Source organism: Anomalospiza imberbis, chromosome 1 (assembly GCF_031753505.1).
Source record: "Anomalospiza imberbis isolate Cuckoo-Finch-1a 21T00152 chromosome 1, ASM3175350v1, whole genome shotgun sequence".
NCBI lineage: Eukaryota > Metazoa > Chordata > Aves > Passeriformes > Viduidae > Anomalospiza > Anomalospiza imberbis.
This window is the reverse complement of record NC_089681.1, coordinates 126,557,464-126,575,307: the sequence shown is the minus strand read 5'-3', so window position 1 is coordinate 126,575,307 and position 17,844 is coordinate 126,557,464. Positions and strand designations below refer to the sequence as shown.

Sequence of the window (17,844 nt, the reverse complement as noted above, 5' to 3'; positions counted from 1 at the left end):
GGATCTCTGAAAGGATCTTCGCTCTCAAGAAGTAGTCTGCTTTCTGCTTGCTTGGTTTTGGTTGTTGGAGCCTTGGTTAGATTATGGTGCTGTTCTGTGCTGCCTTTATTTTTCCCTTCAGTTAGGATGATGAGAGGAAATTTGAGTGGATTGTGTCTGTCTCTTTAGGGTAGTAACTTCAGAATGTCAACCCTCTTTGTTTTTAGTCATTCTCTCTTGTAATTTCTAAAGATATAAACTAGGGAATAATTTCTGAAGTTGATACGACTAAACCAAAACCAGTGTGGTGCACATAATGAAAACACGTTTTAAGGAGCTGAATGTAAAGTACTTTAGAGATGTATCGGAAGGTAACTTAAAAAGACTGTCTCTTCTTATGTTCTCTTAGAATTATAATTTTGGTAGCAAAGCACTGTACTGCCTTTTAAATGTTTGAAAATGTGTTTTGTGTTTTGTTTTGTTTTAAGCTATTAAAGAGATTAGGCTATTAAATTTGAAATTATGAAGGAAGAGTGCAGTAATTTCGTGTTTTTTTCTTTTCAATTACATAAAAGAGTGCTGTGGGTGTTTTTAAGATCCTATTTAAAATCCTATTTTTTGTTATTTTGTATGAGCAGTACATGGCAAACAGCATGCTCTTTGTTGCTCTGCACCTTTCTAAACTGTTAATGCATTCATGCAGACAGTTAGCAGACTGGGTCAGAAACAAGTCCGTCAGTCACTGGCAACTGGGAAATGTCTTTTGAGCCAATAGATATCTTTAGTCCTCTGGAGTAAAACTTCAGGGGACCCCAAATCCCTTGTTAATCTTTTTCATGAGAGATTGTGGCTCCAATTACAAGAGAAAAGCCTTCTTGAGAATGAAGATTGAAATATTTTTTTAGAGTGGCCTCTAAATCCCCATTATTCAATCTTTTTCCTGGCAAAGTCATAGAGACAAGTTCCATAAATTAAACATGCACCAGTTTGACCATCTACCTACATAGTCAGAACAGGGGAGACCAATCAGATATACATTCAGATGTCAGTACCATGTCTCTATATACATGCTTAAAAAACAAGCAAGAATGAAGGAAAAACCTCCCTTGACCAGGCTTTTCAGAGACAGTCTTCTTGAATCCAGAAGTCTGCTTTTATGGTACTCAGGGAATCACTGTCCAAAGTAAGCAAGAGCAAAGGTATCCCTTTTTCATGCTTTTACAAGGTGTAACAGGAGAGGGGACTTTAGGTGTAGGACAGTCATCAGTAACTGCTGTGGAAAATGTGACTTAAGTGATGTCAAGCCATCATTCACTGTGGGTCACCATTCCTTAATATTCAGCTTTCCATTTCTAGTTTTTGATTTCCTAGACTGCATTCCCACATAATTCATTATTTAAGAAGCATTCACACAGGCACTTCTGCATCTCATTAGTTAGTAGATTGTTGTAAATTTGTTGTCAGATCTGATAGGAATGTCCTAGAAATACCTGATGCTATTTTATTGTGGTATATGCAGTCTCTGAATATCCTTTGGGCCATACTATTTGAGCTCTGACTTTGTGGCTCTTAAAAAGAGTCTTAGGCAGACCAGGATATCCATCATAGTGAGTCTTCCCAAGAGTATTTTCGGAGAAAATTATTTTGTAGTTAGTATTTATTTGAAGTTGTATTTGAAGTTTTTTGAAGTTAATATTTATTTCCTAGACAAAATCTGAAATTCTTCAGGAATGGATGAGTCCTAAGCTTTGGGACTCATTTCATGAGTAGCTTGTGACTAGAAGGTTGTGCAGGGTGCTAGCAACTAAACTGAAGAGAAACGACATCTCATGAAAATTATTGTGGAATTTAATACTGATATTTCATGGTCTTGGGTTAATAGTTTAAATTAAAGAAAAACTTTTGAAAAAAGAAATTAAGAAATTACTGCAAGAATGTTGTCTAAGCTTTTGGCAGGACAGCAGGACAGTGTCACAATTAGCTGACATCAGTAGTGAGATGACAATATTAGTTTTGGAGAAGAATGAATTTTATTTTTATTTCATGGTTTTCACTCAGTTTGAGAGTAGTCTGTGTTACCTGAGGTTCTTAGGATAATTTTAGTCCTTTAAAATCAGTTATATCTATGCAAGTACGTGAGTGGAAAAGTTCTGGCCAAATTTGAACTGAATTTGCTAACTGTTGAAAGAAACATGGGAAGAAAAGACGTTGACAGATGAGCTCTGGTGGATTGAGCTGAACCAGTTTTTTTACTGCTACCAGTGCTAGCTGTCAGTCTTGCTGTTCTGTTGCAGGTGATTTTCCTCATTGCACATGTGGCACAAAGCTATTTAAGCTAAAAATGGACTGTGAACATGGCTTTCAGATTATGTGCAGGTTAGCTGCCTCTATCCTAGATGGGAAGGCACGCTCTTCATTTTTAGAGCTGCAGCAGATGGTTTTATTTTAGCCCCATGTCCTTTTCAAAAGAGCTGTCGTGTTAGGCTCTTACTGAATTACATTTTGCTGTCAGAGAAATGAAAACCTTTTTTCAGTCAGGTTATAGGTGGTATAACTAGAGTTCTCTTTGCTCTCAATGCAGCATGCAGAATCATGATTTCATGCAAGTTATTTTAGTTGATTCCTGCTGGGAGGTAGGATCACGCCAAATTTTGCCAGCTGTAGTATTCAGGTGGACCCTTGTGTCACTTTGTGTAACATTCATAACTAGAATGGTGTAGCCACTTATCCTAAAATACATGCCATTAAAACTTGTGGCATATTTTAAGTAACACATAGAACCACAGAATATTCCGAATTGGGACTCACAGGGATCATGGAGTCCCACTCTTAAGAGAAGAGCCATACAGGGATCAAACCCACAACCTGGGCAGTATTATCATCATGCTCTAATCAACCAAGCTAATCGCAGTGGTCATGAGGTATTTTGCCTTGTTGCAAGCATATGTCTTGCTTTTCTTGTTTCTAGATAAGCTGTGTAACATGACCTGATGAAGTTAAGTGCTGTGATCTTAAGTTTGCTTATTCTGGAGGTAGGGCTGTGTTTCATATGAGGTGTCTCACTTGTCACTAAAACAACAGAATCCTTTGACTTACTGCTGCAGTAAAGTCCATTCATACACTTGGTATATTGTCAGATGAGTTTTAATCTGAAACTTGGAAGTTTCAGTCTTCAGAACCTTACAGTCTGTAATTTTAGAGATTTCTTAATATTGTTGAAGCCTTTCTGAATGCTGAAATCTGTTGGCTATCTTCAGGAGCTGTTGAAGCACTTCAGCTGTTTTGATTCTCTGAGAAAACTGGAGCATGATGTTTCCAACCAGAGAAAGTGATTTGGGAAAAGGGTATTCATGATTGTAGCATCAACATTCCATTGATAATGAAAATTTGGGAAGAAGTGTTATATAGTAGCTCCCTGCAGTAGTGGGAAGCCACACCTATGATGAGGTGAGAAAAGCAAGATGAAGAAATAAACCCTGAGAGCAGTTCTAATATTTAGAAAACTACTTAAGCTGATCTGATCTGCCACTGTTTGGGTCCAGTACAGTGATGCTCTCCAGGGCATCCTGTCATGTCTGAGTCCATTACTATACAAGACACTTTGTCAGAAACTAATTTGCAAAAGTTCCTTCAAATGTCATGCTTATAGATCCCTTCTCCTTTATTTTTTATGTTCTAATGATACATCATAAGAGGTGAGGAACCAAAACTGTTTTTGAACAGACCAAAGGGCTGCTGCTCTTCTAGCTCTCCTGGTGGTTTCTGCCCATTATGTTGTGCCAACTCTGCTGTAATGGGGAAAACCCTGTGTTTTTGACTTTTGGGGGTGCACTTTAGCTTTCATTATGTTTAACTCAGTGAATTATTTTGCCAGGTGGATTCACACATGTGTCTGTGCATGCCTTCTCAAAGGAGATGGAAGGAGTACAGACGACGGTGGAATAGGGATGTCATTAAATTAGTGTTAACTCAAATTGGTTTATGCAGTTGAGAAGTGGTTTATTTCCCTAATTCAGAGAAACATTGATGAATAGTAGGGACTTTGGAAACCACATCTTGATCTTTTTCTTCTCTCAGTTTTAAGGCTTGACAGTGTCTTGCAGTCCACTTCCAAGATGGCCATGGGAAAACAAAACTAGTAATTTTTGGTGGTGTTGGTTTCTCTTCAGTTTTAATGGCATTATTTTAGTTATTAATGTTGGGATTTCTGTTGCCTTTCCTCTGGGTGTAGAACAAGTTACAAGCCTTAACTGTCCGGTTGTATATATTTTGTTGTGTCTTTTGGGCTTGTGTTTTCTAGGGTTTACTCCTTACTTCCTCATCTTTAAACATTATCTTGTGCATTGTTTTTGACTTGTTTTAAAAGGTGTTTTTTGAGAAACTTTCAAAACTTGGGCTGAGAGAGTAGCATAGTGCCATAGCACGACAGGGAAGGTTGGAAGAATTCTTTGTAGCTTTTTACCCATTAGGTACACTTGTGCTTCAGTGCAGATGCAAACACTACTTTAATTTTTAAAATTTGTCATCTCTATTTTGCATTTCAGACTTCTTCACTTTTAATAGTTCAAGGATCTTTCTTAAAATGCAGATTTGTCACAATTGGAATCCTATAAAGATAGATCTATTAGAAATGGTAGAGATTTGATTTATAGATAAGGCAGTCAGAATAATTATAATATGAAAGTCAGCATGATACATTATGTTGTGTCCAATTCACAGCATTATTGAGAACCCTTCACCTAAAATGAGTAGCTAATACAGTGTTTCAGCAGGTCTATATATTTGTCTAAAATGGTCTATTTTAACATTGTCTTCCTATATCATACTATAACCATACTGTATTAGTGCAAGCTGTGCCCTAACTGTGCTGAATGCTCTATATCACATTGTTGATGGACTCTGCCTTTTGAGATCCATCAGTTCTAGCTGATACACTAATAGAAAATACTTGTGAAGGCCAGTGGCCATGTTTGGACTCAGAAGTGTGCCAGCAGGTCTGCTCTCAACGTTCTGAGCAGTCAGTAGGCTTTTGGTGGGTCAGATCAGTGCATGGCATGTGATTAACTTGGAAGTTATCTCAGTTGTAAATTTCTTTTGGTAGGGATGAGCAGAACAGACAGTAGCTGCCATGTAGGGCTTAGGTTGGCTAATGTGAAGTCTAGAAAATGAGTATATGAAGTAATTTTGCCTAAAGGACAAAACAGAGAAAGACAATCCAGAGAGCATGCCGTAAAATTCTGCTCTTTCCCACATCAGTCTCGTGAATCACCCTGCACTTTGCTCTCCAAATGCAATGCAAGAAAAAGTGTTCCACGATCTGGGTGTATGGCAAGAAAAGTACAGGGAGGAGTCGAGGACTGCAGGCACAATGATGAGGGAAAACAAACAAGGCAGCTGCTCTGAGCGGTGCTCTGTCAGGGAAAGACGGAGCCTCACTCAGCTTGCTAAGGCCTGCAGTGGGATCTTGTAAATAATATGGAATCGATTGGAATTCTGAAATAATATGGAAAAGAAGATAAATCGGACATGCATCCTCTTAACAACCATGATTTTTCTCATGATTTGTATTTTAGTATTTAGAAAGCTAAGCAAGCTGACTTAAAAAGTGCTATGCTGTATTTTCTATTTCTGCATGTCTGGCTTTCCTGAGTTGCATCATCACTGTATTTAAATTTGCTCGTTGTTTTTTGCTGATGAAAATACATAGCATAAGTAGCTCAGTTCTTTGCAGATATGAATACCTTAAGCACTGGGGTTTTTGTAACTGTTAAATTTTCCCTTTTCTATTTGTTTTTATTTTTTGTCTGATGTATTTGCTTTGATGTGATGGCGTTCTCTTCAGCTTGGCATTTAGACAAAGGTTTCTGATATGTTCTTGCCATTGTGTGTCATAGCTAGCTTTTAACTTTTCACGTCAAATTTAGCCTGACTTTTTTGTTGATTTTGTTCTGGTTTTCTACAGTGGACAGGCCAAAATCCCAGCAAATCAGAACTTCTGGTACCATAAGGCGAACTTCTTCTTTGGACACAATAACAGGACCTTACCTCACAGGACAGTGGCCACGTGATCCCCATGTACACTACCCTTCATGTATGAAAGATAAATCTACTCAGGTAAAAGCAGTAAAACAAGACAACAGAGATGTTTCATATAATTGATGTCTACTCAATTTAATTCTGAAGAAATGTGGATTTGTTTAATTTTATTAGAAACATGAAATCCTAAAATAAGTTACAGTAGTCTTTTTTTAATCGGTGCTAATGCAGTAACACAGTATGTGATGTTAATATCTTTATGCTTTTAGAAAACACTTGTTAAAGATAATTTTCTCAATGTGGGCAGATCTATGAGGCTAAATAAGCAGATATCAAGCTCAGCCTTATATCTGGTTTATTTTGAAGCTGCTATATGCAAAATTGTGCTGAGTGTTATTTAAGAAAAAAAGTCCATATAACAGTGGCTGACAAACAGATTTTACTAAATCATGGTAATAAAACTGTCAGTCTCAAAAACTGTGTGTGTGTGTGGGGGGCTGAGGGAAGGCCACTGAGGTTATTCATGGTCTGATACTCTTGTGATAGCCTTGGATTCTCTTCAGGGCTCTGTCCTTAGTAGGACCCTCTGGCAGGTAGGTTGCTGGGGCATTGTACTGCTCCAGTGCTCTTTTACTGGAAAGGTGAATGTTCTTTTTTACCTGCTTCCTCCTTGTGCTGGAGCTTGTTGCCTGTGAAGATGATCACTGTCAAAGAGATTAAAAATACATAATTCTAACCACCCCTTCCCAAATATTCTCAAAGGAGCTTCATTCTTTTTTTTTTCAGCAGTGCTTTTGGGGTTTGGAATAAGCCATCTGAGTTCGTCTTCCAAACTAAATTGGAAACTAGAAGAAACTAGCACTCTTTAGTTATAGTTTCAATGTAACAGGCCATGTTGGTTTGGTTGTTAAATCAGTTGTTTCTCTCTTGTGCCACAATTCTGATCCATAGTTATCATGGGTCTTGAAATAGATTCTATGATTCTAGTCTTTTGTGTTCAGGACAAGTTAGAATGTATATAGAAGTTTCCTCATCTCTGAAATATGGTGTTATGCAGCACAGGAAGTGCTTTGATGGGGTAAAGATAAGCACAGAATGCTTAGAAAAGAAAAAAAACAGGGTCTGTATGTTTCAGAAATCTTACTTAATGAATTAGAGAAACTGATGATTAAAATGTTCCAAGAAAATTTTTAGAAACTGTAATGAGGATCCTTTGGAGAAGGCTGTCTTCGTGTCCTGCTTATTTTGAAATGAGACCGTTTTAGCCAAAAAGCAGCAGTCATATTTACTGTCACAAAAGATCTACTTAAAAAGTCATTAATCCTGGATTTAATTTCATGATGCCTTCTTTTTACAATACTATGACTTTAAAGTCTTTCTGTTTTGAAAGCATAATTTCCATTCAAGAGATTTTCAGTAGCATGCTTCGTAGTTACTGTGCATCTCATCCCCTCTCTTAAAATGCATATCCGTATCAGTCTTTACAAATACCCTTATGAATAGAAAATTTAGAATATTTAAACATTCACAAACAAACGTTTTCACTAGTTACCGAAAAGATAAACTGTTCTATAAATATTGCAGCTCCAAGTATTTGGCAATAAATTTGCTTTCCTAGTGAGCTCAAGTAAGTGTTCAGGTTATGTGAACGTTTGGCTGCCTCCCTTTGCCTCATTCAGAAACTAAAAAAGAAATTTCACATTTTCAGCGTAAACAAGTATAAAAGAGAGAAAAAGCATACTGTTGTCATTACAAAATGAAGTATTATTTCAAGGGGGTAGGAGCAGGGAGATCTCAAGGTTTGCATTTGTGGATATCTTCTAGCATGGAGTTATAGTAGCTGTCTTTTTATTCAAATTGTGCCAGACTCAAGCATTTATCAGTGCTTAAGTTGAGTCACTACTTGGGACTATGAAAATGTAAAATGGAGCAAGCATATTGATACGCAACGTGATTTCCAGTTGGAGGGCTTTTTTTGTTTGGTGGGTTTTTTTTTTATTTGTTTGGTTTTTGGATGTTTTTTCCCAAATAAAATGCTCACTAGGTAGTCTTGAGGATAATCATAAAACACTGTCTTATGTTTTGGTGTATGTCTGGGTTTTTGTTGTTTGAGCTCTGTGTAGTTTGAAGTATATCTAATTTCAAGAACTGTGGATGAGTTCCAAGTTGTTGATGGGATACATGCATAGCAAATTGAGTTAAATAAAAAGAAGTTAATTTATTCTTCAGCGAAACATGCAAATACAGAAAATGGTTTATTGATTTTCATTATCTCTTGTTTTACTTCTAAATTCAAGAACAATGCTGTCAGTATAACTTACATTGAAGGTGGAATAATTATTTCTATTTCGAGGGTATATTTTGTTCCTAATTAAACGTTAACCTAAAATCCAAATTTTGTCTGTTTCTGTTAAGGTGGTGATTATGGCTGTTCCAAGTTTCTTAGAATTCTAGTTTTCAAAAAAAGAGAGACAGTTTCTGGTCTTCATGGTGATCAGATGAACCTTTAGTGAGCTTTATTCCAAGTCCTTCTTTCCACTTAAATTCTTTCAACTTGTATAATACTCGTGAATAAAATGTTTCTTCATAATAATAGAAGGGAGGGAACAGAATTTTGTTTGGTTTAGTTTCTGTCATATCTTGGAGAATAAGAACTACAGTTCATACTTCTGTGTCCCTCTTACTTGCCTCAAGTGTTTTGAGTGAAAATACAAAAGAGAAGTGAAGTGGTTGTCTGCTTTTGGAAGAATGCACTGTAACACTGCATTGTGGTATTTGTACAATTCGGTATTTCTCAGAATTCTGTATGTATATTCATGTATGTTAAGGAGCAGCACGTTTTGGATAAGCAGAGGTATGCAATTTTATTTAGTAGTGTTTTAGGTATTTCAGAAATGCAGGTGAACTTCGTATTATAAGAAGTTACTTGTGTTGATATACTTTGTGATCCCCTTCCTGAGTTCCTTCATTGTCGTACTTTCCTCTCCTTTTGTGAAATCTGAACTTTTCATTAAGGCCATTTGAAACTTAGTATAACTTCTTTCCCCATTTTTTCTCTCTTTTGGGAGCACTGATGGAACAATTTTGTACACCACTTCTTTATGCTTCATCATTTAAGTATTTCACCTTTCATAGTGTAAAGAAAACTCAGTGTTGCAATGGCTGTGTCTAACCTTGGAATCTTCAGAAACATTTGGATAATTGTCAGAGTTGATAAATACAATTATTTGGCAGTAGCTAAGTAATTGAAAAGATATCTATAAAATTTAAAAAAGAGATATTAAAAAGAAACATGATGTTGATGTCATAACAAAAGTATTGTCAGTTAAAATTTGTCATGGAGTCTTTCTCAATCTAAATAATACAAAGAAAAGAGCAAATACCCTAGTGGCATTTTATTATCCAGTGATTTCCAATTGATGACTTAAGCATATCCAGCAATATTGGAATCCAGTTTTTCTCATGGGTAGGTGAAGGCTTTAGTATAGATAGCTGTCATTAGACACTCTTTTTTTCTTCTGGGTAGATTTTTTTTTGCTGTAATATTAACAGATGTAAACAAAGAGGCTCAATTCCATGAAGCTTTTTTATTGGTGTATTAGTTGTAATTGATTTTGTGGGATATTTTAATGATGTATATTGGCAGAAAGGACAGGGAATAAGATATGTCATAGAGCTGTGGATTTGTCATTCTAACTTAACCTGTCTGATGGTTAAGAGTCATCATCTGTAGTCAAATTGACTTTTAACAGCTTAGGCAATTTCTCTTTGTAAAGTTTCTAGGTGGCCCTTGAATGCTTTAGAAATACCTGAAAACCATCAGTTTTTATCTTCCAGTGCTGCCATTGGGTTTCTTTTGAATGTGGAGGTTCTTCAAAAACATATTGCTTCCCCTGTAAAGCATAGACACGTGCAGATATTCTGGAATGCAGGCTGAATGTAATAATAGGAGTGAAGGGCTGGCAATAAATATGAGATACTTAAAGTAATACTGTCTTATTTTAGGTTTAGGTAGGTTGGTATGCTATGTAATCATTCTGATCTAAGTGGAAAGAATGTAGGTGTATGTCCCTGGCATAGATAGAAAAGCAAGGCGGGAGTACCACACGTTTTGGAAGAAGTGCTGAACTCCACAAGGCTGGGTGAGTTAGAACTGTGGTAATTGTGATTTATATGAAGACTGAAGAGAGCAAACAGCTTTGGCATTTTGAGCATGTCCTATCTCACATGTCAGCTGAAATGGACCACAAACCTTAATATCTTGAAAACAAGGGATCCATGTCTTGTAGGTGCAGCATACATTATCTAGTGTTTTCAAGGATCTCCCCCTAAAATCTTAGTTTCTTAGTATGGCATTGCAAGACTAATTCTTCTTCATGAAATTCTGTGCATCACTTCTGTGGTGCTCTGAAATGTTACCAGTTTCAGAGATAGTGCCTGGCATTTCTTAATGTGAGAGGTACTCTTACCCTCCCTTTGACTTGAAGTGCAGCAACTGTGGTTTTGTTGGTGAGTCAGAAATTTTTGTTGTAATACAATTCTGAATTACATTCTGGCTTTAATCTTACTTTTTTTTCATATGTTTAACACTTCAGAAGTACACTTGCAGCTTCAAATGAGGCTTCCATTGATAAGGCTGTTTTGTGGAAGTTGTAAATAAGAAGAGAAAACAATTTCCATGAAATGTGACAGATCGTGGGTGCTACACACCCTCATCTTATTTGTGATCTAAATGACAGCATTTAAATGAGATGAGGTGTTCATACTAAGCTAAACTTAGAAAAGCAGAATTTCTGTTCGAATACAGCAAATCTGGGGTGCTTCTGTTTGTTTTTTAAAAGTTTTTGCTTGAATACAAGGATTTGATGTTACAAACCCAAAATTATTCTTCATATAATGTGGATTGCAATTTCCAGGGTTTGTAGAAGACTACCTTGCAATAATATTTTAGTAACTGCTTATGTTGTATTATTTTTGTAAAGCTGCTTCTTTTAAAAATTTGTCTCTAAATAACACGTAAATATAACACTGTCTGACTTAAGTACTGTGCTAGGAACATATTACAAGGTTTGTAATCCAATACTGCAGGTAAAACTGATGATCACAAATAGTCTGCCCCCTGTGTACTTTGCAGGTTGTGTCTTGACTCAGTTTACCAGGGGCTGAAAGCAGCCATGTAGTCCTTGTCTCAAGGGAGATGCTATTTGAGTGGAGGAGAATGTCAAAGCATTCGTGAACAAGTACAAAATTTAATATTAAGTAAATAGATATTTTCTGATTCTTGTTTTTGATTTCTGAGTGGATCCTCTACTCTATAAAGATTTCCACCTGTCTCTCCTAGCAGTCAGTCCTGTTGTTGATGAAGGTCTTCAGGGGTTGATCTTAGTTTGTGTTTTGTCCTTGCTATCTGAATCAGTATCCATGTTTATGAAAAATACAGTCAGGTCTGTGTGTTCTATATATTTATTTTGTTTTTTAACAGTTTACTTCTCTTTATTGAGAAAGTCACTTTGGCCTTTTTAGATTCTTGATATCTTTTCAGTTTATTAAGCTGTAGTTTAAAGGATATGAGCTTATAGTGATCCCTGGTACACCCCTTTGCACTACAGGTAAGTATTTAAGCCCCCAAACTGCCTGGTTCTACTTCATCCTGATGTTCCCCAAATGGTGGAGCAGTCTTGTATTCAGAACACACTCTTTAGAAGATAAATTTTTTCAGAATTCCCTTTTTATTACTGGCGTTGTGTGAGGGTATGGTTCCAGCTGTACTTGGGATATAGTAAAATATTGTAAGAGCAATTTAAATTGCAAAGTAAATTGTAACAGATTGTGAGAGCCTATGATTTTGAAAAAGTAAAAAAATTTCACTAGTTCAGTAGGAATCTGCAAGCTACTTCAATGTTTAAAAAACCCCCAGCATTTAAACCCAACAGAATGTCTTCCACACAGATTTCAGGGAGATGAATCTGCAAAACCAAGTAATTATTTAGAAAGGTGGCTCTGTTAAAATGCAGAGCAAGCAGATGCACACACACAGGTAGCACATGCATATGGCAGAGGCTCTGCTTTGGGTCAGGAGAGTTAAGTGCTGCCTGGCTGAAGGACTGCCTTGTCTTTCACATGGTTTTAAGTAGCTGTTTTAACTTTTCACATTTGATTTTATTCTTTTTTTTCATAACCACATTATCTTCTGTTTTCTTCCCCAGACCCAAAAAGAAGTGGGTATTTTATAACGGAGTCATGTAATAAGTACACAGAACTCTTAACTTTTCATAGAAGGACTTAGTTTTTCTTTTCTGGGAACATGCAGGAAAAACTTCAAGACTGACTTTTTCCATTTGGCTTTCTAGTCACCCACACAGCTTGCTGGGCCTTTGGTTGAAGTATCACTGGTGGTGTAAAAATAACAGAGAAAAAGCTGCACCAAAACCATGGAAAGTGCAGGGGTGGCAGAAAACACAAGAGGGTTATGTAGGCCTGTGCACACAGAGTGAGCACATTAAATACTAGCACTAATGAGTGCTAGTGTCATAGCAGGCTGTGTCATACTGTGGCAGTGTGGTGGTTATGAAGGTGCAGCCTGTGCTCTGAAGTTACAGTTCTGAGCTTGATAGTACCATGGCTGGTCTGGAGCAGCCTGGCCCTGGCGGCTGCTCCCAGCTCCCTTTGCAGGGCAGCAAGGAGCTGTAGGGTTGGTTTGATGGTGTTCTCCAGAGTGGTGCCCAGCCTCCTGCCTGAGCCAGTCTCCAGTATCTGTGTGGGTACTACAAAAGCTTCTAGATCCTAGATGGGAAGCAAGAGTAAGGAGGGCTGTGGAGGAGCAGGGTCTGCATGCATGAGAACAAGTCCCACAGGCATGTGGATCCCAGATCCTATTTGTTTTATGGGCTGGGGTTTTGTCTCCCTAGAAGTGTCAGAGGTGGTCCCCTCCCTTAAAACCCCATGGATGAACTGTTACTTTCAGTGGCACAGTTTTATTTCTTGTGTATTTAACTGTGAAAGATTCAGCTAATACTAGTAGGAATTGTTGGGGGATCAACATCAACAGATTTATATTTATGTGTCTATAGCACTGAATTTTATATAGTTCATATCCCAAACTCTTCTTGAATTTTAGATGTTTCCATTGTTCCTGTGACTCTCTTGCTCAGGAATTCTGGTGGATAACCTCAATTTTCATTATAGCCTTGTGGCAAATAACCATAGTGTTTGAGAGTTTGGGCTTTCTGATGCTTCTCAGTCTTTGGGGTTTAATTTTAGCTTCTACATCTGAGGAAATTCCCCAGACCTCTAAGCTTTGAGATATGGCTGGAAAAGGCCTGCCTGTCACTGTGCTGCTCATGTAAGTTGGTGCCAAAAATAAATGGTGTATCCAGCTCTTACCGAGTCAGAGTTAGCAAGAAGGGATTGGTTCTGTGGTCCAGTTGTTGAAGAAGACAGGTGGGAGAAGTGAATCCTGGCTTGAGTTTGTTCTACGGTTTTTTTAATGGTGTGGTTTTCTAAACTGTCCACTAAGTGAAATGTAGACATGAATGCCAAAGCACACTGGGAGCAGCCAGGTAAGGGATTTGTCAGGCCTCTGATTCCTTCTTCAGTAATGTGCATTGTTCTCATCCTTTGTAAACGCAAGTTTACAAAGCTTTGTTTTCTGTATTGCTTTTTATTTATTGAGCCTATTAGTGCTGCATATCAAGTTCTGAAATTTATTCACATAACTCTTACACTGCTTAAAGAGTAAAGCAGTAGTTTGTACCAGACACTTTTCTTACCTGGAGAACTCAGTACAGTGCATTTTCTTTTTTTTTCTTTCTAGACACCCAGCTGTTGGGCTGAAGAGGGAGCAGAAAAGAGATCACATCAGCGCTCGGCATCGTGGGGAAGTGCTGATCAGCTGAAAGAGGTGAGAAGTTTTGCACAGTGGAGCCTTTGAAGTTTTGATAAGCCCATGACATTTTTTAAACCCTATCTGGAGTGCAGGAAACTGCACCCTTTGCCTCTCCTCTTTTACTTCTGAAACAGGTTTTACCCCCAGTCTAAGAGTTGTTTGAAGAGTGTTTGTTATTTTATGCTTGTTGGACTTCCTCCCTGCATACTAAGTTAGTGGTGAAAGAGTGGCCAGAGTGAGCATTGAGGAGCCAGTTTCTTGTTCAGTGTTCTGTTAGTTAGCTTTCTGACCTTTAGCTCTGCTCTCCTGGAAGAAGCAAAGTGTCAGGTGGTATGTTCACTTATCCTTGCTTAGAAATTTTGTTCAGATTTTAGGTTGGAGATGGAGAGGACACCACTTCCACAAAAAAGTGTTGATGTAGTAATGGTATGAGTACTTGAAATGCTCTTTAATCATAAATATTTTGCTGTAGACTACAATTGCAACTAGAAAGAACCTACAAAAGGTGGATTTGCATAATAAGAAAGTCGATTCAGTGAAATGTTCTCCAGCTCAGCTGAAATGACAGTATCTCAGTTTTTGTCTCAGTAACCTCCATTTTGTCCAGAGTTTGAGTAACTAAATCTGTCCAGAACCTAATAATGGGCTACATTCAGCCTCATGTTCCTGTCAGGAAGAGTGTATCCTCTCTTCAAGAACTGCACTTTTCTTTTAGAAAAATGAATCTTGCAGCATGTTCCCATGAGGTGGAACTTTTCCCTCATACTCTGGACTTCTTGCATGCTCTTTCTTGACTCCCTGTTGAATAGGGCATTCAAAAATGAGAAGGAGTGTATAGGTTATCTAAGGAGAAGAAGTTAAAAGGCAGTATATATTCCTCTCTGGACAACCATTGATAGAATAATTGTGAGAACGAATGATGCAAGTTTAAATACTCAAAATTTAAAATCACATTTGATGAATATGGAATAATCTTGCAATCCATTAGTGGCAATAGCCTCATTTTTAAAGGTGAGGTCCTGGGCCAAAGGTAGGTTGATCAAAAGAGGGTTTTCTGTTTCCATCTTACCAAATACACCTAATGAAACCTTGATGTATTGACACATGGGCCTTCAGTTGCCTGGATGACTTCATCTGCAGCTGTGAGAAGCACTGGGGATCACAGATTAAGTGACCAGAAGTAAGTGTGGAAGGAGTATTTTGTCTGAGAAGTTTTCGCTTAAACCTTACCTACCATTACAAAGAAATTATAATACAGACAGGAGTAGCATCTGTTTTTCTAGGATAATGTTTCCATGCTTTTACTGAGAGACTATCCTTCATACTCTGGCAGTTTCCTATCAATTTGTGCAACAAGCAGCTCTTCTTCACCACAGGCCTGTGGCTGTCAGTGATAGTGAACTCTTCAGCATGTAAGCAAGTCTCTGCCATTTGATAACTGTGATCCATTGTGCTGGGTTGCCACCCTCTTGGTGTACTGACCACAAGAGAAAGATAAGAAATGCTTGGCTAATGTGTTTCACAGTTCCTTTTTTTTGCTAGAATGCCTTAGTAGACAAAATAGGTGCTGTGGAAGAGAGTTGTTTCTATCCAAACTTTGCAATGGTTGTTCACCCCAAAACCTACCTTTGTCTTCTTCAGCATAGAGTTCTTCCCATTCCTCAGTTTTCCTTTCTCCAGCTAGGCCCATTTTCTTACCTTTTCTAGTTCGTTGGGTTCATAACCCATGTCATATTCATGCATCATCCAGCCACTATTCAACTACCCTATTTGAGCTCTTACTGTGTTAACTTCCAGCTCCTTGTTAGTTCTGGCTATCCATTGTTTGGCTTCTATTTTATCTCTTTCTTTTCCCTTTCCCTTAGTGTCAGCCTTTGTGGTGGGTGTTAAGTGTTTGTTTAATACCAGCAGTATCTGTGCACTCAGTTTCTTTGTGCCACATTAATGTGCAGTTCCTGGAAGGAGAAATTCCCTGGCGTGGTTCTATTCAAACTGTAAAGCCCACCAGAAACAGAATTGTTAACAAGTACAGCTGCCTGTTCGAGATATCTTTCTTGAACATGTGCAAACTGAAATTTTTGCCAAAGCTTCACCAAATGTAAAGATTCCAAGGGACTAGAGGAGCACATTTGCAGCATAAAGGACCCTCATGAAAATGTTTGGCTTTTTCATCCAAAGCAGTGGAAAACAGAAACATGCAGGTAAAAAGCTTAAAGTAATGTGCTTTGGCACATAAAATGGTGAAATCTCTTCCACCCTCCCTTTCATTTTAAATCACATTTTTAAACAGCCCTAACACTTATACTGAAGTCTCTGATGGGAAGGAGATAGAGCAGAATGTTGCATGGTAGACATTTGACAAAGCTATGGGTAGCTGAAAGCAAGAGCATAAGAAATGGAAATAAAAATATCAGCTTCTCCTGGGCAACTGCATTTCCTATGTGTAGTGTAGGTAATGATGTTCTGCTCAGAATTTTGAATTGTTATTCACAGTATTTGACAGTAAACAAGTAGATAGCTGTTGACAGTTTCCATGACTTATTTAACAATTGGTATTCATGATTTCTTGCTTTAGAAATTAATGTAATGATTTCTAGCATTTTTTAAAGATGTTGGTAGTGTAAACTAGCTAAACACTTGTGTGATAGTTACTCCTTTTGAAAAAATAAGATTGTGCATTTAAGTTCAAAAAATAGTTTTTTCCTTGGTTAATTTGAGTACTATTAAAATTAAATAAATTTATTTAATACAACTGGTAGCCCTTTTTTAAACATCTACATTGTAAAAACTAAAAGTGAGTGTACAAGTTTAACATCCCAAGCCAGCAGATGAATTCAGAATTACCACTTAGAAAAAGGATTTCAGTTTGGGTAGTGAAACTTACTTTGCCCTTAATTGAAATAACCGTGTGTCAGGATAAAGTCTGTCTAGCACTAAAATAGATACATATTTACTTTCTTGTCGTGAGTCTTATTAGAAATTTAGAAGTCCTTTAGAAGTCCTTATTAGAAATTTAGAAGTCCTTTAAATTTCTTACAAGAAATTTAGAAGCTCTCAATGTAAATGTTCCTTTATTCATTTAATAACAAAATCTACTTTTAAAGAATTTGTTTATTCTGAAGGGTTCTACTACTTGATTTTAAGAAATCTTAAGCATAACTTGTCTAAGATGATGTCACACTGCTTTAACATTATTTCAATAGATATATGTCTTGACTGGGACATGAAGATTGCTGTCAGTCTTTATACTGGGCACTGGTATTTTTTCCCCTTTCAACCTGAATAATTAGTTTGAAATTCTCTTGACGTTGTTCAGGGACAATTTTAGTTATAGCTTACCCTGAACTGGAATTTACCCAGAACTGGGAAAAACCCTTTCTTTAAAACAAGTAGTTTTCATGTTATATAGGTTTTTAAAGATGTATTTCAGACAGCTGATTTTTCACTTCCCTTAAGCAGCTCTTTGTGCTGTATCTGTTACACAGACAGCAGCAGCCCCCCATTGGAAGGTCCCTTTTGCTCTAACAGAGTACTTGAAAAGGACTTTGGAATAAAACAGAATTGAATATGAGAGCTTGCATGCCTAATGTGCTTTCATATAGCAATTGAAAGATTGTATTCAAAGGTTTAGGGAGAATTTCTAATGCTTGATTTGCTCTTTGACCTACTGGTTAACTTGTTTATTAACAAACGTTTAATGAACGAGATGGAGCTCACTCATTAACGAGGAGTTTGTGGCTTGATCAGCAATTGGAAGTTACCATGTTGTGTAGGCTGAGCTGTAGAAATACAGCCTATTGACTGGTAAATATTAGTGAGCACTTGAGAGGTATGGTGGGATGTATCAGGTTCCTTCATATTAGTCTGCATCTAGGTCCCTTCAAAAGGGAAAAATTACGAGGATATTTAGATTATCCCAGTGTTGTAAAGAACTGACCTAATTT

General features: G+C 37.3%; 1 protein-coding gene across 5 annotated transcripts in view; it reads left to right on the top strand.

The window, feature by feature from the left end:
• The window catches only part of GLCCI1 (glucocorticoid induced 1), a 52,651-nt gene that overhangs the window by 13,516 nt on the left and 21,291 nt on the right, over positions 1-17,844 (top strand). For all 5 annotated transcript variants that reach the window (XM_068210330.1, XM_068210311.1, XM_068210323.1 and 2 more), the window contains exons 2-3: positions 5,942-6,093; positions 13,829-13,915. In XM_068210330.1, the coding sequence (XP_068066431.1) occupies positions 5,942-6,093; positions 13,829-13,915 (239 nt within the window). The remainder of the gene's footprint in view (positions 1-5,941; positions 6,094-13,828; positions 13,916-17,844) is intronic.